At 38.0% G+C, this 20,048-nt stretch overlaps 3 protein-coding genes across 3 annotated transcripts in view; 1 reads left to right on the top strand and 2 right to left on the bottom strand.

Moving 5' to 3' along the window:
* LOC136256084 (uncharacterized) overlaps window positions 1-483 on the bottom strand; it is a 4,591-nt gene extending 4,108 nt beyond the window's left edge. Inside the window, exon 1 of the mRNA XM_066049009.1 lies at window positions 10-483. The gene's annotated coding sequence lies outside the window, so the exon portion shown is untranslated. The remainder of the gene's footprint in view (window positions 1-9) is intronic.
* The window catches only part of LOC136256091 (NADH dehydrogenase [ubiquinone] 1 alpha subcomplex subunit 7-like), a 12,148-nt gene extending 6,880 nt beyond the window's left edge, over window positions 1-5,268 (bottom strand). Inside the window, exons 1-3 of the mRNA XM_066049024.1 lie at window positions 5,091-5,268; window positions 4,854-4,906; window positions 4,654-4,803 (exon numbers count right to left, since the gene is read on the bottom strand). Of these exons, the coding sequence (XP_065905096.1) occupies window positions 4,654-4,803; window positions 4,854-4,906; window positions 5,091-5,225 (338 nt within the window). The 5' untranslated portion in view covers window positions 5,226-5,268. The remainder of the gene's footprint in view (window positions 1-4,653; window positions 4,804-4,853; window positions 4,907-5,090) is intronic.
* Window positions 5,220-20,048, top strand: LOC136256088 (uncharacterized). Its single transcript, XM_066049018.1, has 16 exons — window positions 5,220-5,366; window positions 5,419-5,528; window positions 5,585-5,666; window positions 8,196-8,284; window positions 9,502-9,648; window positions 10,821-10,872; window positions 10,925-11,025; window positions 12,766-12,851; window positions 14,154-14,232; window positions 14,306-14,394; window positions 14,444-14,510; window positions 14,585-14,597; window positions 14,654-14,744; window positions 15,041-15,141; window positions 18,845-18,929; window positions 19,767-20,048. Exons 1-16 carry the CDS (start codon window positions 5,287-5,289, stop codon window positions 19,980-19,982), a joined length of 1,488 nt encoding a protein of 495 aa, XP_065905090.1. The 5' UTR covers window positions 5,220-5,286; the 3' UTR covers window positions 19,983-20,048.

The following is a 20,048-nucleotide window of genomic DNA, read 5'->3' as shown; positions in this document are numbered from 1 at the left end:
ATTCCTTACCTTCTTGGTCACTGATTTCGTCATCACTGCTGTCGTCACTTTTATCAAAATAATCCTGTACAAGCGCCTCAAACTGTGCGTAGTCATTAGAGCTTAGTCGCACAATTCCATCATTCGCTAAGGAGTTAATAGCCGACAAAACCCCGCTTCTTCTCGATGAAGTAGCCATAGAGAGTTGGCGCGTAAAGAATGAAGGTTGGCGCGGAAAAGAAGTTACGGCTGGAACAAATGGGATGATTTGTAAGTTCCCGTGTTACGCATACAGTGAAATGGCTACACAGTGCGACATTTTTGGGAATATCTCATGATAGAAAATACCTACGCGTGTAATATTTTATACCGACAAAGAAAGATAATCTCTCTATGTATTCATGTAAAAATATTGCCATGCGATTCTTTTTGAAAATTTTATTATCGCTGCTTTCTGAAATTTCTATTTGTGCCGAAAAGGTAGGTTTTCCAAGATCGGGTCACATATATCAAAATGTTTTATGATTTGTAACATACAAATCCTTTGAAAACAGTGGCATTGGGATTGCCTAGGTATCAGACCTCATCATCAAAGTCATTAAAGATATGGGCTGAATCCACTGATAAAGTTACTCAACTATAACATCCACAATTGCCGTGCAAGAAAACAAGTAACATAGCTTACACAGCACTAACTATGTCCCCTTTTCTTCCAGTTAGACAATGGGATTTTTCAAGGGATTTTCCCTATAAGTAATTTGATTGTGGTACAAATAATAAGTGGCTATCATTAAGTACGGTAGTACTTAATGGTAGGGATTGTCAAGGTTCACGATTTCCCGCCAAAAAATTACGCACCAAAAGCAGACTTGCAAAACCATCTCGGCGATTCAGCAGTATTGTATTACAAAAGTGAAGCACGATTTCGCCTTCAAAACGACACGAAATGCATCCTATGAGTTTCCACGAATTTAAAAAAAATTCTATCTGATCGAATTTTCTAGTGACTGACTTCCTAACTGATGCCTTCAGCCAGGCCTAGCGGGAAGATGGCAACAGCTACAGTCCTACTTCTTGCATGAAAACGGCTCGCTTTGCCTATAGATTAAACCTTTCCTACACCGATAGAAATACAATCCTTGCGCTAGGGTCTTACCTTTCATCGTTCTTTAATGTCGCCATCGTCTGGATTCACTACAGGTAGTGTTAATAACTCCACAAATGGCTTCAATGTACGGCGCCGTCCGTTTCAATAAGAGTGCTCGGTAAATAGAGTAATCATAATCTTCGTGAAAGTTCGAAGTTGATTTTGAGCAGGAAGAGCGAGCTGTTCACAATCGGGAAGCTTTATACGTGTAAGTGAATATATTTAGCGACTTATATCTTTTGTTTCTGGCAAAGTTAACCGGCAAAATTAATATTGCTTGCGTTTGTAAATGCATTTCTTTGCTGTAAACAACGTATCTACCTCAAGTATTTGAGCGATATTAGAAATAATTCGTAGCAAAATAGCGTTAGCTAAGGGTATTGTGGTTATTATTGCTTTGTGTGTTTTCTCTGAGGCAATTTTGGTGCGGCAATGCCTTCGAAGGAAGCGGCGCGGAAGAGTAGAAAGAAGGAGAATAACAGGGCGTACTATGAAGCTCATACAGAGTCTATACTCTCAGAGAGAAAGGACAAGTACAGCAGTGAATGCCGATCACAGCATCATGCTAATGAGTACTACAAAAATGTAACAGCGTCGCGTGTGAAATCAGCTGAAGCCACCAAAACATCATTTAACAAAGATTTGGCAAAGTCTCGCATTGAGTCAGCGGAAAGGCAAAGGGAATACTACTATCAAGACTTGGAAAAGTAACTTTAGTGTCCTGTGTAATAGAAACTGCATGCACATAAAAGATAAGATTCATGTAATGTTTGTAAAAAGTACACAAACAAGTGGAACAAAAAATTAGGAATTTTCAATATGAGTAGGGATCAAAGTAATAAAAAGTACTGAAACAAGAGAGATTATCTACCACCTGAAGTCATGCTAGTACACACGTAATCCCTACTTCAGTGCCATTATATCAAATCTTGGCAACTGAAGTAGCGATTACGTGTGTACTAGCATGACTTCAGGTGGTAGATAATCTCTCTTGTTTCAGTACTTTTTATTACTTTGATCCCTACTCATATTGAAAATTCCTAATTTTTTGTTCCACTTGTAAATATAAGCAATGTCATGTAAGTACAAAAGCTGCACAGCATCGTGAAACGGACAGACAAAGTATTGATCCTAGTAGTGAGGAGAACTGATTAAGTTATGTATCAGTGTGGTCAATACACAGATCAGAGAATATAGAGGCAAGGCAATCTAGAAATATTTGAGATACTTGTTTAGCCACGTAGATACTGCTCAGTGATAGTTCAAATTATTTTGTTCATTTTGTTGTCGTCTAAGAACTCCAGTGGCCAGTGCATAGTCATCACATGATGGGACACAATAAGCACCTTGTGCTTTAAACCAAGTTTCTTCTTAGTCAGGTTTTAAGACACATGCAGATGTACATATAGTATGTGTGAATTAAGAAGGCCAATAGCTAGCTAGCATTCACATTGAGTTATATATACATGTAATTGTCTTACATACAGTACTGTAGGTAAAGTATATTATATATATATACATTTTTAAAATGCTACAATAAATGCTACAATTAAGTATTAAGGGAAAATTAGGAATTGTAGAGAAACAAGGGAGGTCGCCTACACTGAATCAGGGATTAAATGTTCACTGCAGGTGTTGGTGACTTCCCTTGTTTCCCAGTGTTTTCCATATGATCTCTACTTGAAATTACAATTCTTAATTTTTTCTAATACTCGCCTTTTTGTAACATTATTATGACTGGTAAACCCATGCATACCGCATCAAAAAGAAATAATGGTGCCAGAGGTAATGTTTTGACTGAACCCGTGCCCCAACTATTAATTACTGACTCAAAAGTGAACCGGCCATTATGCTTTGCTTTCATCTACGTATCTTCAGCCTGCTTCACGGCATTACAAATGAAGAACAGTAGGAGAAGCGCCTCTGCAATCAATCCAGTCACCACAGAAAATAATATGGACAATTCCTCTTCACAAACGTAGGGAAGCAATTGCCTTACCATGAATCGACATCTTGGTCTGTCAGAAAAGAGAAACGGGACACAAAGGAGGACAAAAGTAAGTCCATGATGCGTGTATTGTACATACTGCGGTATGCCAAAAGGCACCTGTCAGGCTAAAGCAATGTCAAACAGCGAAAAATCAAGCCTGTAGCCTTAGCTGATATCGAGTTGTGCTAGTTCAAAGGCATCAGGCAGGCAGGTAGTTAGTCGAAATTTCCATTGAATAAATTTTAAAAAGCAATCTATTCGAAGCATTTAGGGTCATAATGAAGGTACTTTTGGGTTTGGTGATACCTAACCAACACTGCCAAGGTGCCTGGATGGTATTGTGAAGCTGGTTTTTGGGTGATATTTTTGGCTAGAAAAAAAGCCAAACCTCTAATATAACAGTACTAGCATATTGTACGATATTGATGTCCATATGAAGATGGGCAAGTGTGTATGTTGCATGGCTGAACGGCTCGTCTACCCAGTGCCCAGGAAAAGTCTGTCTTTGTCCCTGCTAAATGCAAAAATATTATAGCTCCAGGAATTTAAACAACATAGTAAAACAACTGAAAATGCTAGCCACTTTAACAAACAAAAATTCCGTCAGAACTGATTGTTAGAGACAGCTGTTGGCTTTCAACTAAGCCATTAAAAAATGTGGCCGACAATCTTATTCTCACTTACTACCAATGTTGCTAAAGATTGAGATACTATACACACCAATACTCTAATAGAGCAGTCACATAAAAATAGCATATGGTGATATAAAATAATAATCATGAAAATTTTGCCCTTAAAGATGGAAGATGGTGCACGTATTGTAAGTGTAGGGAACTTAGAGCACCTTGCTGTGCACCCCTATGACTTTGGGGGACTTTGTCTTGGGCTGCTTCTTGAGAGGGAACACTTCCCAGAAGGATGATAGCCCTCCAAGCAATCAGAGGGCTGCCTAGTAATTAACTGGGAGGGATAAATATGGCCCACGATGGGTGGTAGCCTTGGGCACACCATACATGGTAGTCGTAAAGAAGCACATAGCAGTCAAATATGGCGAATAGGATGACTTCAGGAGAGCAAACTGTATGTTAAACATACAAAATACTCATATGATAATACAACTGCATGTAGTTTCTCATAAAATCTATAAGCTAAGCCTTTAACAGTGGGCTTTATTTGGATAAAACATACAAATATGAGTGAAGCACTGACAGAGTCACATCTTTATAGATAACATTATTCTTAATGTTGTGCTGCTTAACTGATAGGTAAGGACAAGAACAATATGGCAAAACTGCAGCCTTGAATACCAGAATTAATTTCTTGAAACAGAGAACACTTACAATAAGAACTGTGGCCTGCCATTAAAAATATTTTAAGTTAGCATGTAGCTGCTAATATAGGTTCACTGTACATGTAATCCTAAGTCACATACAGCAGTGAACATATGAACATGTTTACACCATTAAGAGATACAGATGCAGCTCAAAGTTTGTACATCCATATGCAAACAAGGTGTTATAAACAATGCACAACTCACCTTTCCATTAACTGCTGAGTATGAGGTAAATTACGATATGATGACACCACCAGTGGAGGGGCCATGTCCCTACGAAGGTCTCTAGTGTAGTAATAGTTAGCTGCCAACTTGTGGGCTGGACCATCGGGAAGATTAGCTGGAGGTGGTGACCTAATATAAACACACATAGATGAATTATGTTGGGTAATTGTGACTTGTACCTTGGGGACATGCTTTCTACACTCCGTAGCCATGGGTGCTCATCACAGTCCCTCTGAAAGATGTAATAAATATTAAACATTTGTAATGTTTAAATGGCAGACAGAATACATTAGTTACCACAGTGTATAATATTTTTGCGCACATTGCCAAGGTTTCTAAGGTAGCAAAAATTATGTATTTTGAACATAACTGCACTATGAAATTTATTATTTCGCGTTGTGTGGTTTAAAACTCACCCCAACTAAGACATCCCTAAACCATGTGATAAACTTGCCAGTTCGTATCGGAGCAGCTTTTCGCGAGACCGGTGAAAAGGACCGAGGCCAAAAGGCCAGCAAAAAGCGAGCCCGAGAGCGAGTCCAAAAGGACATCTTATGAAATATTCTAATATTTCCATGCACTTAATAGCTTCCAATATTTTTGTACAGCTAAATGGAAGAACCTACGGTAACTCCTTTAAAATTCTCCTGGCAGCAACTTCTGCTAGTTGAAGGATCTCCTCCAACACCAAGGTTTACAGGTCTGACTATAGATTCTTTGTGTGATGTGTCTGCTCTCCAAAAGGTTTGGCCACGCGTGCGCAGCAGTCGGGAACACACTGTACGTGTTTGGCGGTGCCAGTAACGAAGAGTCCGGCTCACAGGCATTCCATAATGACATGTATACGTTGGAAGGTAACAGTATGAATATATGTAGGCGTGGCTAATGTTAATCATGGCTTTATCGGCAGTTGGCGAGTCGTCTGCAAAATGGAGCAAGGTTGAAGAGCAAAAAGGTGACATCCCCAGCGCTAGGGAGAGCCATATAATGTGGTGAGTTGTGCATTTAAGATATCTGTATTGCATAAATGGCTTCTGTATTCAATGTATTGACATCATAATTGTAATATGCTTGTTATGGGTAGGAGTATTCCTTAGCAATTGATTGCTATACTTGCTACCTTATTTAGTCTTAGTCTGGCAGTGCTTGTCCCTTCGCATTTGAGTAAGGGTCTGGTGACTGTAATATGCGGTACTTGGAATTCAAATGTAGTTTTAAATTGTGCGTGACATAAATTACCTGTTTAGGCTGTTGTAACTTGGTGAAGAAAGCACAAAACTTCATACTTCTCAACGTAAGTTTTTACAGCATGTGTATCTCGGAGTCTCGCTTGAAGAGTATCTAATGTATTCCTGAGCACACCAGCAGGGCTGACTGCTCAGTAAACAATAATAATAATAATAATAATAGAGTATCAGCTGCTTTCCAACTCTTCTGAATTTGGTTGCCACGGTTATTGTGTTGTTCATGGTGCAAATTACATGTTTTACTTCACAAATACTTATTTAAACTGGATACTGTGATGTGATTGGCTCTACCACTATAGTGGTAGTAGCACAAGTACCATATACTACGGTCACCAGATCCTTACTCTAAAAGCGATGGGGTGGGTGCTGCCAGACTAATTTAGTCTCAGACCACTATATCTTTGCAGGGGCTTATCAATTATAGGTTATAAGTGCCAGCTGTTATAATCTCTATCCAATAAGCCCATGTACTACTACATTAGTAGTGGTCTGGCTACACAAGACTAGACATTGATGCTTATAGCGGTCATATGTGTGCATATTCATGTATGCATACATACAATTTTGTGTATGTATTTAGTATATGTGACCTGATACTACTGCAAGTGTACAACTGACCTTATTAGACATAAACGGTAATAATTTACCGACCTTGGCAAAGGCAGCACCTTGCCATTTTGTCGTGAGTGTTACTGTAGAATGGACACTTGCACAGTGTAGGCAGATTGTGGGGGTTGTGGGGTAGGTGCCAGCTACCTAGGATTCAGATTGTAATACAAATACAATTACACATCTCTGTGAGCTCCAGCCACTCCAGTGTCTTGTCAAGGCCTAAAGCGACTGGAACACTTTGTAAGGTCTTACATGTCTTGTCTCCAGAAAGCAGACATGACAGTGGTTAGCCATGTAGTGTAACTATCCCTATGTTATTTCAAACTTTGTTTTTGTTCCAAAATGTTTGGTTTTGATAATCAAGTCAGGAATATATAGTTTTCCAATACAATGTTTGACAAAATTGTGAAACTAAAAAAAATTATATAAAATTTGTTGTGTGGTTTAGAGCTTCAGTTTGTTCTTATATTCATTCATATCATGCAATAGAAATTTACATTGTTGTTATATATCCCCATGTAAAAGATAAAGTGCATTTTTGCATGGGACAGCCTGTTATTTGCTTAGTATGCAATGCAGTTAAACATATTGGCAGTGCCACGGAGCCTTTAGAGTTGGGGGTACTTCTCTGATTGTCAGGTACACACAAATAAAGCCAGAATTGGCACACACAAAATTACATACTGGCAATAACGTACTGTAACATGTATTGTATGTGTAGCTAACTATGTAGTTGGAATCCTGTAGCCTGGGCTCACATACCAAAATTTGAAAGGTACAGAGAATGAGAAATGTCCAGCTGTAGTTATGAGACCATGTTGAGTAGCTAGTTTATCTTCCTAGATCTTCATCAGAATAAGCTGTGTACAGTAGGTTCACAGTTCTTCCCTTGGATTTCTCTGTGTTTTCAATCTCTTTGATTAGCTGGATATTTGGCGGATTTAAATTTTGACGATTTCAGTGAAAATTTTCCAACCACCAACTGCTTATGTGATCGATATATTGCCTCAGAGGAGCTTCATATCTCAAAATTTTACTGGGAGGCATAAATTAAATTGTCTCACTTTATATCCGTATCTGTTGGTATTAGTATACATGTATCATTCCTAGATTGCACAATGTATTGCCCATATTTAGGACCAATTTACATGTTAGTAATTAAAATGTTAGGTTCCTTCAAATAGAATTTGTGCTTTGTTGAAGTGACTTTATTTTTAAACAAGTTGATGTTGTGCAAGTGAGTGGAACTTCTAAAACCAGGCTCTCATACAGTTAATTCTACCCATTGCTAAATAGACTATTATTTTGGACTTGCTATCAATGTTGCTGTGTGTTCTCAAAATTATACATACATACATACGTAGCTGCAGTTTTACACTTGATGTTTATTACAGAGCTTCAAACACTGTATTGCTACAAAATAGAATGTTTTGCATATAATATTTTTAAAACAATTGTATGTGTGTTAGTCAATTAGAACACATTGGATGTACGTACTAACACCAATTAGAGTGTTGAGGCTGAGGCTACGGATACCAAATTATTTCAAAAATATGCAAATCCCTCAGCTATCTTCCAGGGTATCCAATGTACAAGTAGCCAACAGCCAAATTTCTCACATTTTTAAATAGTATTTTATAGCACCTTGTTTACGTCCTGTAGTGTGTCTGGTAAGGAGCTGATAGTATATGGTGGAGTGGATAGTGAAGATGCTGAGGTGTGTACTCCTGGACTGTATGTCTTTGACACAGGTGAGACACGTGGTGTGTGTAAGAGGTGGCTCCATTCTGGAGTGTAATACCCTTAGCTGTAGTCTGGTTGTGCTGTATGTCATAACATTCACCACTGAATCCTACATACAACCCTGTACCATTTAAGAAGTATCTGAAGTCTTAACAAAACTAAAAGTAGGTGAAGCCAAAATTAAAAGGAGTACTTACAGTATACAAAAAAAGTGACCATACCAAACTGCTTCTCCAGCTTGTTTATACAGGCAAGGTACATATGTATGTACTAAACTTCTCTAAACATGGAAGTGATAAGTCTCTCTCAGGGATCTTCCCAGGTTTAGAGTAACTAGTGGCTACAAGAAACAGGGATACGTAAGTCGTGAGGATTTAGGATAGGTTGCGTGACAGTGTGAGGCCTTAATTTGCATAAGTTAGAAGTGAAATTGTAGTGGTGGTTATTTTATTTTGAGTGGTAGCTGGTCCCGACCGCTGTGGGAACATCCCTGGTCCCTTCCCTACAGAAGATTCCATGAATCCTCCCTCCCTTTTAATCTGCTACTAATACTGTATGAACTAATTAGTGTTGCACCGATAATCGGTTGAATTATCGGTAACAACCGATATTAGCTAATTTTACAAGTATCGGTATCGGCTACGAAGTGGAAATAACTTGCCGGTTAACCGAAACCCACAATCAATTGTTAAGTTGACGACAATGAACAGGTGAAAGTAAAGAAGGTGGTGAATGTAGCAGTAAGTGGTTTGTTGTAACTGTTTTGTAACTATTTGAGTTTGTTTGTTTGCACAAGTGTGGTTGCAAGGCTATAGTAGGCTGTGTATATTTATCGTCCGCCCACGCAATTAGTTGATCACTCTTCACAAAGGGTCTGTAGTCCCACTAAAACACTGTTTGATTAGCTGTTTTATAACTACTTGGCTTCCTTTTCCATGAAAGGAGATAGTAGCAAAACTGTGTAAAACATTGTAAAAGTCTCCGCCCACGTAATTAATTACATTGATTACATTATCATTACAAATGCAGTTTATACGCATAAACTTTAGGTGATTTTCTGCTCCTCCTCCTCTGTTCTGAAGAAATGAAGAATACCGGTAAATATCGGCATATCGGTTACAGGAATAGGCAAATAATCGGTATCGGAAAATGTGAAAAAATGCATATCGGTGCAACTCTAGAACTAATGTGTTAATCGTTACAGCTGCTTTTGTTGTACTATTAGAGACCCTAGTGTGGAGTGTCAAGGCAACCACGGGGAATGCCCCTACGGCAATGAGTTCACGTGGTGTAGTCAGTGGTAACAACTTGTTAGTGTTTGGAGGTGTACTCCATGGAGAGGCCCAGGATACCCTACACTGTCTGGACATGAGTAAGTGTGTAGTGTACATACATATATGTATGTACTCCTGTAAACGTTTGAGTATAAATTGAGTGGCTGCAAGATCAAGGCTGCCACAGGTCCAGTTGTGGATTTTTTCTCCTTTTTGTAACTTTTCAAACATACTTCTTTAAACAGTCTGTAGGACCAGCACTAACCACTTATGCTTTAAAGCCTTAATAAATAAATAAAACTTGTACGTGTGTAGTATGAGATATTTATACATGTGTACTGTATAGTCTGTGAGGCCCAATAGTTCCACACACATTTGTGAATCTCTCAAGTTTGGCACTGTACTTTAGGGTGTGGTTTGGCTTTTGTATAGTGAAATTATTAACACGTATACAAGTATCGAAGGTTATTCTTTTTCATTCTTCACTACCTCATGGTGTAGTAATTGTAATATACTAGATGTGTGAATATGCAAAACCCAAATTGTGCATTCTAGTGTAGTAGATTAATATTGAGGAGAACACTGTTTTTGACTTTCATATGCATTGTTCTTTAACTTGTGCTCTAAAGTTAGTGTAAACCATGTTTGTAACTGTTTCCTTCATTTTTGTTTCAATAGGTATATGACAGTATAGTAGGCAAACTATATAGCAGACATCATAACTGCCACATCACATAGAAAACCTGTGTACTGTCAAAACTGCACAACATGGACACCCTAAAAGTTCCCTGATTGTCGAAATGTTCTGCCTGCGTACAAACTAACTACTGTATTACACTGGTGCTCTTATTCAGAGTGTTCATATAACATCATCCAGTGATACTTATGTAGTTTAGCTTGCTCAGTCATCATGTTAGTGGCAGCTATGGTAGTATCATACAGTACGATAGCACTGTGTAGTAGGAGTAGGCATGGCCCATGAAATAACATCACTCAAAAACCAGCCTCAATTCCCCTGACGATGATGAGGCAGTATTGGTTAGGTAAACTAAGCCCATAGCAAGAATTTTGCCCTGCTTACTAGGACTGTTATCAGGTCACCACTGCACTGAATATACTGGCCAGCTTGTACGCACATACATATGTATGTAAAATACCAAATGTCACTTTGAGTAGGAGACAACTTGTAGTTGGTGACTAAATACAAGCTACTGTACATAACTATGTAATTCATTTTATGTTTAATTTTTGTTATTGCACAAACTTCTAGGCACATGGATTTGGCAAACTGTAGAAACATCAGGTGCCACTGCCACCCCACGGTAAGTGTATGTCCTGTATACTCCCTGTGTGTGTACATGTCATTGTTAACAGGTGTGATCATGGCTGTGTCCTGGTTGGTGATCGTATGTATGTTGCATGTGGCAGTGGAGGCAATGAACTCTCCTACAACGATGTGTTCTGCCTCTCCATTGGTTAGTTGAGTTTATAAACATGTCCCTGTTTACCATATAGTGCTACATAAAAGAAATGTGTTTGTACTGTTGATCCTCAGCTAATCCAAACACCTTTTTTCTTATTATAGTATGTTCACGTTGAGCTGAATCCTGAAAAACAGCTAAAAATTAAAAGTGGATTTTTTTCTCAACCTAGTTAACATTTCAGCTAACCAGATGATTATTGGTAACAGCAAAGGTGTCAACAACAGACATGTACGGTTTGGCTCCATTACAAGTTTGGGAAAGGGCCGTGATGGACACTGTACTTATATGGCTTCCCCATAGGAAATGTATTGTGAAATTTTGATTGGCCGTAAATATTATGTCATACATTTGAACAAAAAGATTTTGAAATATTTTTAGCGGATCAAGCAGTACTACAAATGAGCCAAATTTCAAGATCGTGTGTACTTGCATCCATAAGTTATTAAATGTTTTTGAGGATTCAGCTCAATGTGAACGTACTATAGAGTTAGACAAAAGTGGTCAGATAAGTACCATTATTCTATTGTTTTGTATATAGAGCTCTGTACTCTGATAGTAGAGCACACACTATCAACAAACTACTCCAAGTAAACAATCACTTTTGGTGTTCAGATACATGTGCACTACTTTTATATGTTTAACCAGTTATCCCAGTCAACACAGTGGGTTCAATAGGCTTTATTCACAAACAGTAGGACCTCCATTATCTGAAGACCTGTGTGCCAGTTCAATCATAAAATTGTTCAGATAAGTGAATTTGTTTGGATAAATGAAGCCCATTCGTTTATATACAGAACTCTGTTCAAATACTCTAATAGAACATACACTTACTCTAATAGCATTCACCTATAGCTAATGATGAAATACTATAATAGAGCAGTCACTTATACTGTTTGGATAATCAAAGTCCTACTGTACAACATATGGTACTTCCACTTCAGGCATCACATAGTACTCCAATTGACAGTTATTTTGGTTTCTGGATCTTGATATAGTCCATAAGTGTGCATATGCTTAGATTAACATATGGGAGTCCTGTTTATGGATTCCTCAAGTACATATGTATTCCAGACACTTGTCCATGCATGCCTTGAATGATCTCCTGAAACAATTATTCAGATATTCGATGGCATGACATTATTCAATTTGTTAACATGCTATCTGAATATTCTTTCGCATTGTAGTAAGTTATGATCAAATGAATAAAGCCAACAGTGGTATTTCATACTGAAAAATTATATTTTAGAAGAGATAGAAATAGCTCTCAGGCTTTACCTTACTACTCAACAAAGATCTCAGTATTTATTCATACTTAAAGAATAGTTGAATAATTGGTCATTTTGTTCACAACTACAGTGGAGCCACCACTGGGATTTTTTTGTCCTTGTCCTTACTGTAGTTCAGGGGTGTACAAACTACTAGTACTGTTTATTTGGGACCTGAACAAATGTCCATTAGCTATAAAGAGGTTGCCCATGATTCAGCGGTGTCCTTCCAGAGGGGTTCCACTGCATTCGAATAATAAAAATTGTTATTCGTTTCAGCACTACCTCAGAGTATTAGTGTACACACATACAGACTTGAAATCAGGACACCTTAGCATGATTCCAAAGTGCCCGGAACCTCTATGTGTGTACACATTCATATAGTCCAGAGGCCCCTTCCTCCATATTATGACAGGATACACGGTATCCCATAGGTGATATGTCTTACCTGTTTTGCTGTACGTAGCTACGATGGAATGGAAGGAGGTAACAGTGTCTGGTACTCCTCCCCCTTGTAGGGATTATGTGACTGTCTGCAATTTAGCCAATAAGGTGAGGGTATTCTGTGACATTATTATAAGTGTGTATTTGAACATAGAAACTTTGTTTACTGGTTTCTACAACCAATAAACCATGCTAGCTATGTAACAACTTGTGTAAATCTCTACTAAGTTTAATCATTACAGCATCTTCACAAGATCACTTAAGTAGCATCCAAAATTTAAGCTGTATGCATACACATGTGCATAGTAGGGATGCAGTACACTGTTCATACAGCCTGTAGTAAAAATGTTACAGCTAGACTGTAGCAATTGTAGTACAAATTTTTGAGGGACATAATTTTTACTGATTTTATGGTTGCTTGGCTTTCTGTGAAATTTTCATCCTTGGAAATTTGTTAATTTGCAATAATAATATGTACCTCGAAAATTTGTATGTACAGTGGAATCCCACTTATCCGGATTCTTGGTTAACTGAACTACAGAAAGAGCAGTGCCTCCTGGCCTGGATTTGAGTATTTATGACTTGAGAACACCTACAGACACTTAGTTATGATGACTAAATACCCCTTAGTACGTAAATTGACCTGGAAAACACCTTTATAATCAGGATACTATTGGTTGGTCCCAAGGTGTCCATATTATATTGGAATGTGTTAGTGTGGATACTTGCCAACACTTATTCATACTAGGTCCCAAAGTATATACCGGTAGTTCATAAACTGACCTGGAAATCAGAACATAGTGTATGTAGACAAAAACAGTGGTTGGCCCAGACCTATATACCGTATATGACCGTATAGAAGCCCGGGCGTTTATTTCCTATAAATCATTTTTGACCTGGCGTTTAAACGAGACCGGCGTTAATTTGGACCCGGGAGTTTATTTCTTACTAGCCACTCGTTGAGAATGATAGGTGCCAGTACAAGTACCTACGAAATACGAAATCCACAGCCCATCGCGTAAATAAACCCATTTGGACTCCTCTGCTGGGTGAAACATTGGAAGTCGGGCAGAAAGATGACAATGACAACGATAAATACGCTATGGCCATCACCAGAAGAGAAGGCATAGTCGAACAAGACAAGACATCATAAGACTGGTGACGAGACATTACTGTATAGTTAGCAGCTGACACGAGTTTAGAACCCCTTTCAGTGCATATCATTAGCACCCCGGCGTTTAAATGAGCCCCGGCGTTTATTATGACAGTCCACTAGCTGTACCCGGCGTATATTTGAGCCCCTGCGTGTATTTGAGCCTGGCTTTAATACGGTCATATACGGTACATACGTATGTATTAGATAAATTTCACATTTCATCCACTATTTTAAATGTCACATTTCTCCTCCAGCATTTGTTGCTGTTCGGTGGGTCTATTAGTTGTGATGATATGGACAAAAGTTTCAATGATGTCTACAATCTTAACCTGTGTAAGTCCTGATTGTTAGCACATCCTAATGTAGTCACATATCTGTCTGTCTGTCTGTCCACCTACAAGTACAGCAGGAACACCCACTTGGAATCGGGTGACATTTGAGGCACCAATGCCAGCTGAACGTTACAGCCACACGGCTACAATGATTGGTGAAAAGGTTAGTGTATGACATCATTATTACATCATCACTTCCATCACATGATCAGATGTGTCTATTTGGTGGCATGAATGATCAGACAGACTACAATGATGCATGGGTGCTGAAGAGTGAATGTGAGTAACTTTTTGTTTGTTTATCATATTGTTTACGGGTTATGTTTATTATTACTGCAAATGATGATACATAGTTCCAGTGGTCAGGTGAGCAGTTTGATGTCATACGGTGTTATGGTGGGTCATGTGAGCTACCCACACAGTTATGAGCCATGTACAGCACCTCGTACATCTTATGATCTACCTGTCCCCATACCAGCTCTTCGTAGAAGTCTGTCGGCTGCCCCACCCAAGGTGCAGTATTATATTTGCGGTCTGTGTTTGTACTGCAGTACAGTCATTTATCTAAACTTATGTGGAGAAGAGTGTTCATATAATATATAATTACATAAGATTGTTTCTGTATAGGCCAGGGAAGCAGAGATCATTCAAACTCTGTTCAGTTGTAATAGAGCATTCAATTATGCTAATAGATACTCTAATTGAACAGTCACTTTTTGTGTTCAGATAATAAATGTTTTGGGTAGGTCGAAATTTGGAAGTTATGGGTGTGGCTGTACTGTAGCTGTGACATCATCACATGGTTACAGGTGGTAAAGCCGAGGGATTTTGACGAGCTAAGAGGGACATACATCAAGAGGATCAATGAAATGTTTGATCAGTTATCAGAGAAATATCTACAATTGGACACGTGAGTGAACTAACTGTTGTTTTGAAAAGTGGTACCTCCATTACGGTGGAATCTCTGTATAGCAGTCACTTGTGGGTCAGACATTCTGGCCTTTATACACAGGTGGCTGTTATAGAGAAAAACCTGCATAAGGCGGTCAGTAGCATTTTAGTGGCTATGACCATTATGCACCTATCAAAGTTCTGTCCCACCTATCCTCATACAGGGCATATTGAGAAGATTGGGTAAAAATCTATACTCCAGATGTGGGGTTTAGGGAATGCTTGTAACAAAAGATTGAGATACTTGAATGGAGAAAGAAAGGATTAGATTTATCTAGTTTAGACTTAGAGTTCTGTCCAATCCCCTCCTATTCCCCCTCCTTGCCTGCATGGTGGTAGGTGGTTTGATAGGTGCATTATAAAAGGGTAACTACTATCCATGCAAATACAGCCAACCTGTATGAAAAAGGTGAGGCCTTCAACAAAACCTGGGTGAAAAAAAGTTGTGAAATCAAGGGTGGCAGCCATGAAATGGCTGTAATGATGTTGATGATAATACAGCGGAACCTCTCTATTATGCAGTGTTTTTGGGCACTTTTTGCTATAATAAAGAGGACAATATATTAACCAGACCAGTTGGGACCAAAATTCTTGTCCTTATTATGGAGGTTTTTTCTATTGTGTCCTTAATTCAGGGAGTTTGTTAAGAGAGGTTCCACTATAATTGCTTTGTGCATTGTTATTTATTATCATTAACGTAATTGCAGCCATTTCATGGCCGCCACCTTTGATTTCACAACTTTAATCACCAAGGCTTTTTGAAGGCCGCACCCTTTTTATACAGCTTGGCTGTGTTTACATGGATTTCACTTCTTTTCTTTAATATATACACCATGAAGTCAACCATAAACTGGCTTTGAGGTTTTTTTACACACATCATTGTTCTTTTTATCTACAGATGCAATGAAGATGTTATAAGACAAACTAGTGCTTTACCAATACAGAAAAATACCCACCAATTCGATACCAAAGCCATTTATACTGATATAATTTGTGACCTAATTTTAGATAACTGTATATCCGCACATTTTTTCAAATTTCATTTTATTGCTCCTTCATTGTCAATAGACACAGAGGAATGGACTGGCTAAGTTTCAGCTTCGTAAGTTGAGCAGTATGCACTAGACAGCTGGACGAGCAAATAAATTCATTGTATAATTCCATTGAGAAAATAATTTATAGGCGCTAACATAAACCATCATACTGTAATTTACTGAATGGAGTTGAATCTTAGCTCATTGTGTTCACCATGAATTTGTGAATCCACCAAGGTACAGTTTTTGTCCAAGGTATGCTTTCGTGTTTGAGAAGAAAGGCGAATTCACTGAAGAATGATTGTTGGTAAATTCTTTCGTCACCGCAATGTAAACAAATGTCTGTAACAGACCCATGTATGGAGATGAAGCAAAAAATTTTGAATTCCCTATGAACAGGCAGACACATGATGCACACAGGATTATCCATTGGAGTGTTAATTCACTGACCGGTGAGGCAATAAAAACTTGTGCAAGTTTTTTTTTCAGGAATTTGCATTTTTACCCATTGTTTTTAAATGCATTTTATTACAAAAGTACTATTGTGCGTATATTGACGGTATTCCAAGAGTGGTTGGTCACATTTTGTGCTTGCTTTGTTTATGGCTATATAATGTTGTAGTATACATGTAGTGCCTGCAATAGTGTTTTATAACAAAGTTAATTCCTTCCAAGTTAGGTATGCATGATTGTACCATTCGTCTATTAGGATTTTGCGGTGACTGTTCTATTAGAGTATCTCGATTTTTCATGCTAAACGTGATACTGTAAATTGTATTGCTCAATTTTTATCAAAGTAAATCCTGCACTTTTTGTGCTAGAAACAATTTCCAGCCTAAGCAGCCTTTTGTCACAAGTTTTATTAGCATAGCACTTATTATGATGATGACGATTGGCACAAGTAGCTAGGTCTTAATAGTAATGTACTGCCCTGTTGATCAGTACCAAAATGGCTATAATATTGACTTTGATTTGATGGAATACTAGAGAAGTTACAATGGTATTGTATTGCAGAGTTTATTTGCTTACTTTTGTAATACTCTAATAGAGCACACATTATTTTTTTTTGAGGATTTCTAATAGAACACACATAGAATGTTCTATGAAATTTTACTATTGAATAGATTTTAGCCAGAATTTTCATTTATAGAGTAGAAATTAAGTGATACCGCGATAGCAATGGCTCAGTGGTTAAGGATTTGGGTTTTCAGTATGGAGGTCCCTGGTAAGTTTTCTTGACATTTTCATAAACCTTATACCCTGCCCTGCAGTGACTGTTCTATTAGAGTATTTCGACCTTGCTATTTACAGTTGTTTGGTTTTTGCTTTGTAACTCTAGTTATCAATGCGATTTCTTTAAATTACAAAAGATTTGAGCTATGATGGTTAACCTATACACATACTGATTTTAAAGTTAATATTCCCATAAGCAGTTTACCTTGTAGGTGTGACAAAATGTTGGCCTTTTTTAATGCAAATAATCGTCCATAGCTCTATGGCTATTTATCAGATTTGCACCAAACTTGGTACGTGATTGTGCTATAATCCATTCTTAAAGTATACCAAAGCTTAAGAAAATCGAGCTACGTACGCATTTGCATTTTATAATGGTTTTTGTAAGTGTGTGAAAAGAATAATCTAAGCTCCTGAGCCCCTAAATGAAAAAGAAAAAAACGAAGAAATTAAGCCAAATTTTGAAGGCTTGTATTTATTAGGTAATCTTGGTATGTGGGGTGGAGGGTATGAAAATGATTCCAGTTCGAGAAGGGAGCATGGAGCTACATATGCATGAAAATACATTTTGTGTCTTCCTGTAAATATAATCACGGTGTGGTGCACCTGCTTTCTTGGCCACACAACACACTACTGTGTGTCTTGATTAAGAGACTCGTGCCAATTATTATGTTAACAATTATCAGTACAGAAATGGAAAGGTGAACTTGCTATGAATGTTGTTAAAGGCTACTGAGTACTTTTCAGCAATGAAACCAGACAGATTATATAGTATTTATTGAAAGGCAGGAAGTGAATTGGGAGTTATTGAAATGATGATTGTTGATCATGGTGCCAGATTATTGGCTTAACAAGCCACTAATTGTTCCTTATAAGGCAGTGACTGTTATTATGGGAGTTGAAGTTATGTATACAGTGATTCGTAGGATGGCCGCTATGTGTGTTAGACAGGTGACCACTTAATACAGACCACAGTGCATATATACGCATACTTTTATTATTTGTATGGAAAAATATCATGACCATGGCCATTATACAAATGTGACTGCTTAATACAGCTGACTATTAACACAGGTTCCACTGTATATTCAAACACCTGTGTGCCAGTTAAATCATAATAGTTTTCAGATAAGTGAATTAGATATATAAAGTAATCCCATTGATATATATGTGTTTACTTACTCTAATAAATATACTCCTGTTGATGAGCTACACTGTACCTCCGATATTCATATAGTTTTGGTTAATCAAGATTGTAACTGAGGGCCTACTAAAGCCTATGAGGTTCACAGTGTGTTCTGCAAACACATTGTGTCCAGACTAAACTTTTGTGGCAGTGATACTGTACTTTCTAGCAGTAACGAACAATATACAAACCATGTTGTGTTTGTGTAGTGCTAATGAGACACTGTCCTCGGAGAGAGCAGCTTTTGAGGCAGAAAAGAAGGAACACTATCAGTTGTATGAGAGACAGCAACAGGTGGGCTTTATATAGGGTGTATAACAACCTACCTGTAGTCTCATGCCCAGCCAGGCCCGCGCTAATAGCGCAAACACTATCTGGTGACAATACTTCTTGAGCCAGCCAGAATATTGGCTGGTCAGTTAGAATCAATGAGTTGCATAATTGCATGAATGTATTGGAGGTTGACGAAAAGGCAGTTTAATTACAAGTTTTCACCTCGGTTGTTAACATGTTTGTTGTTGTCAAGTTGTGTTTCCGATCTAACCTTATAAGAATTGTGACTTGATGCTCTACAAATGAAAGGCCATCCTCTACCTAATAGTTAAGGGATTGCTTCTAGTATACTGACCTGTGTATTCTGAGTTTTGCTTTATTCCTAGACATTTTCAATGATTTTGCTGCTTTCAAATGATTACACTAGTTGTTAATTCTGATTGGCCAGCCAATCTTCTGGCTTGATCGTACTTCTTTTCTGACTTATGTAAATGGGTTATGGTGGTTGTTATCAGTCTTGTGCTCAGTTGGGTCCATGGTAATAGTGCAACCACTATGGTAACAATGTTCGGGCAGACCATTGAGTGATATATATTGTATGGTACATATGTATCGCTCAAACGCAATGTCATCTCACCAATTTAAAAACTTTCTAATTAAAGGGTGTGACATCCATTTTGCTTGCAAGTATTCATCCCATTTCATTTGGGATGAATAAAACAGGTACCATGCCCTTCAATTAGCAAGTTTTTTAATCGCTTATGCTCTCATGAGATGACGTTGCAATTGAGCAGTACCGTACAGTATATCCATACTTGTGGTTGGGGATAATAAAGAACAGTCACTTTGTGTTTTCAGGAGCTCAAGACCATGTTTGAGAATCATCGTAAACAGAACGATGAATGGATAGAGAGGATGAGACAAGAGATTGATGCTGAACGTAGAGCTACTGCTGAGGAGAAGATGACATGGCAGAGAGCTAATGAGGAGCTTCAGAAACAACAAGAAACCTTTCAACAGAAGAGTAAAAAGCTAGACGCCATCATGAAACAAGTACAGGGATTGAATGCCTAACACATGAAGTGTATGATAAATATTTGAAGCGGATTTTATATTTATATACACGTTTTATCGCATGTA

The sequence above is a fragment of the Dysidea avara genome, chromosome 5 (assembly GCF_963678975.1).
Source record: "Dysidea avara chromosome 5, odDysAvar1.4, whole genome shotgun sequence".
Classification (NCBI taxonomy): domain Eukaryota; kingdom Metazoa; phylum Porifera; class Demospongiae; order Dictyoceratida; family Dysideidae; genus Dysidea; species Dysidea avara.
The sequence above is the reverse complement of the archived record's forward strand: the minus strand, read 5'-3'. Positions and strand labels throughout refer to the sequence as shown.

Excerpts from the sequence above, each read along its gene's own strand:
- LOC136256088 (XM_066049018.1), top strand. The coding sequence starts at position 5,287 with ATGGAAGAACCTACGGTAACTCCTTTAAAATTCTCCTGGCAGCAACTT. Across the intron at positions 5,667-8,195 it reads AGGGAGAGCCATATAATGTG|TGTGTCTGGTAAGGAGCTGA; the intron begins GTGAGTTGTGCA and ends TACGTCCTGTAG. Across the intron at positions 9,649-10,820 it reads CCTACACTGTCTGGACATGA|GCACATGGATTTGGCAAACT; the intron begins GTAAGTGTGTAG and ends ACAAACTTCTAG.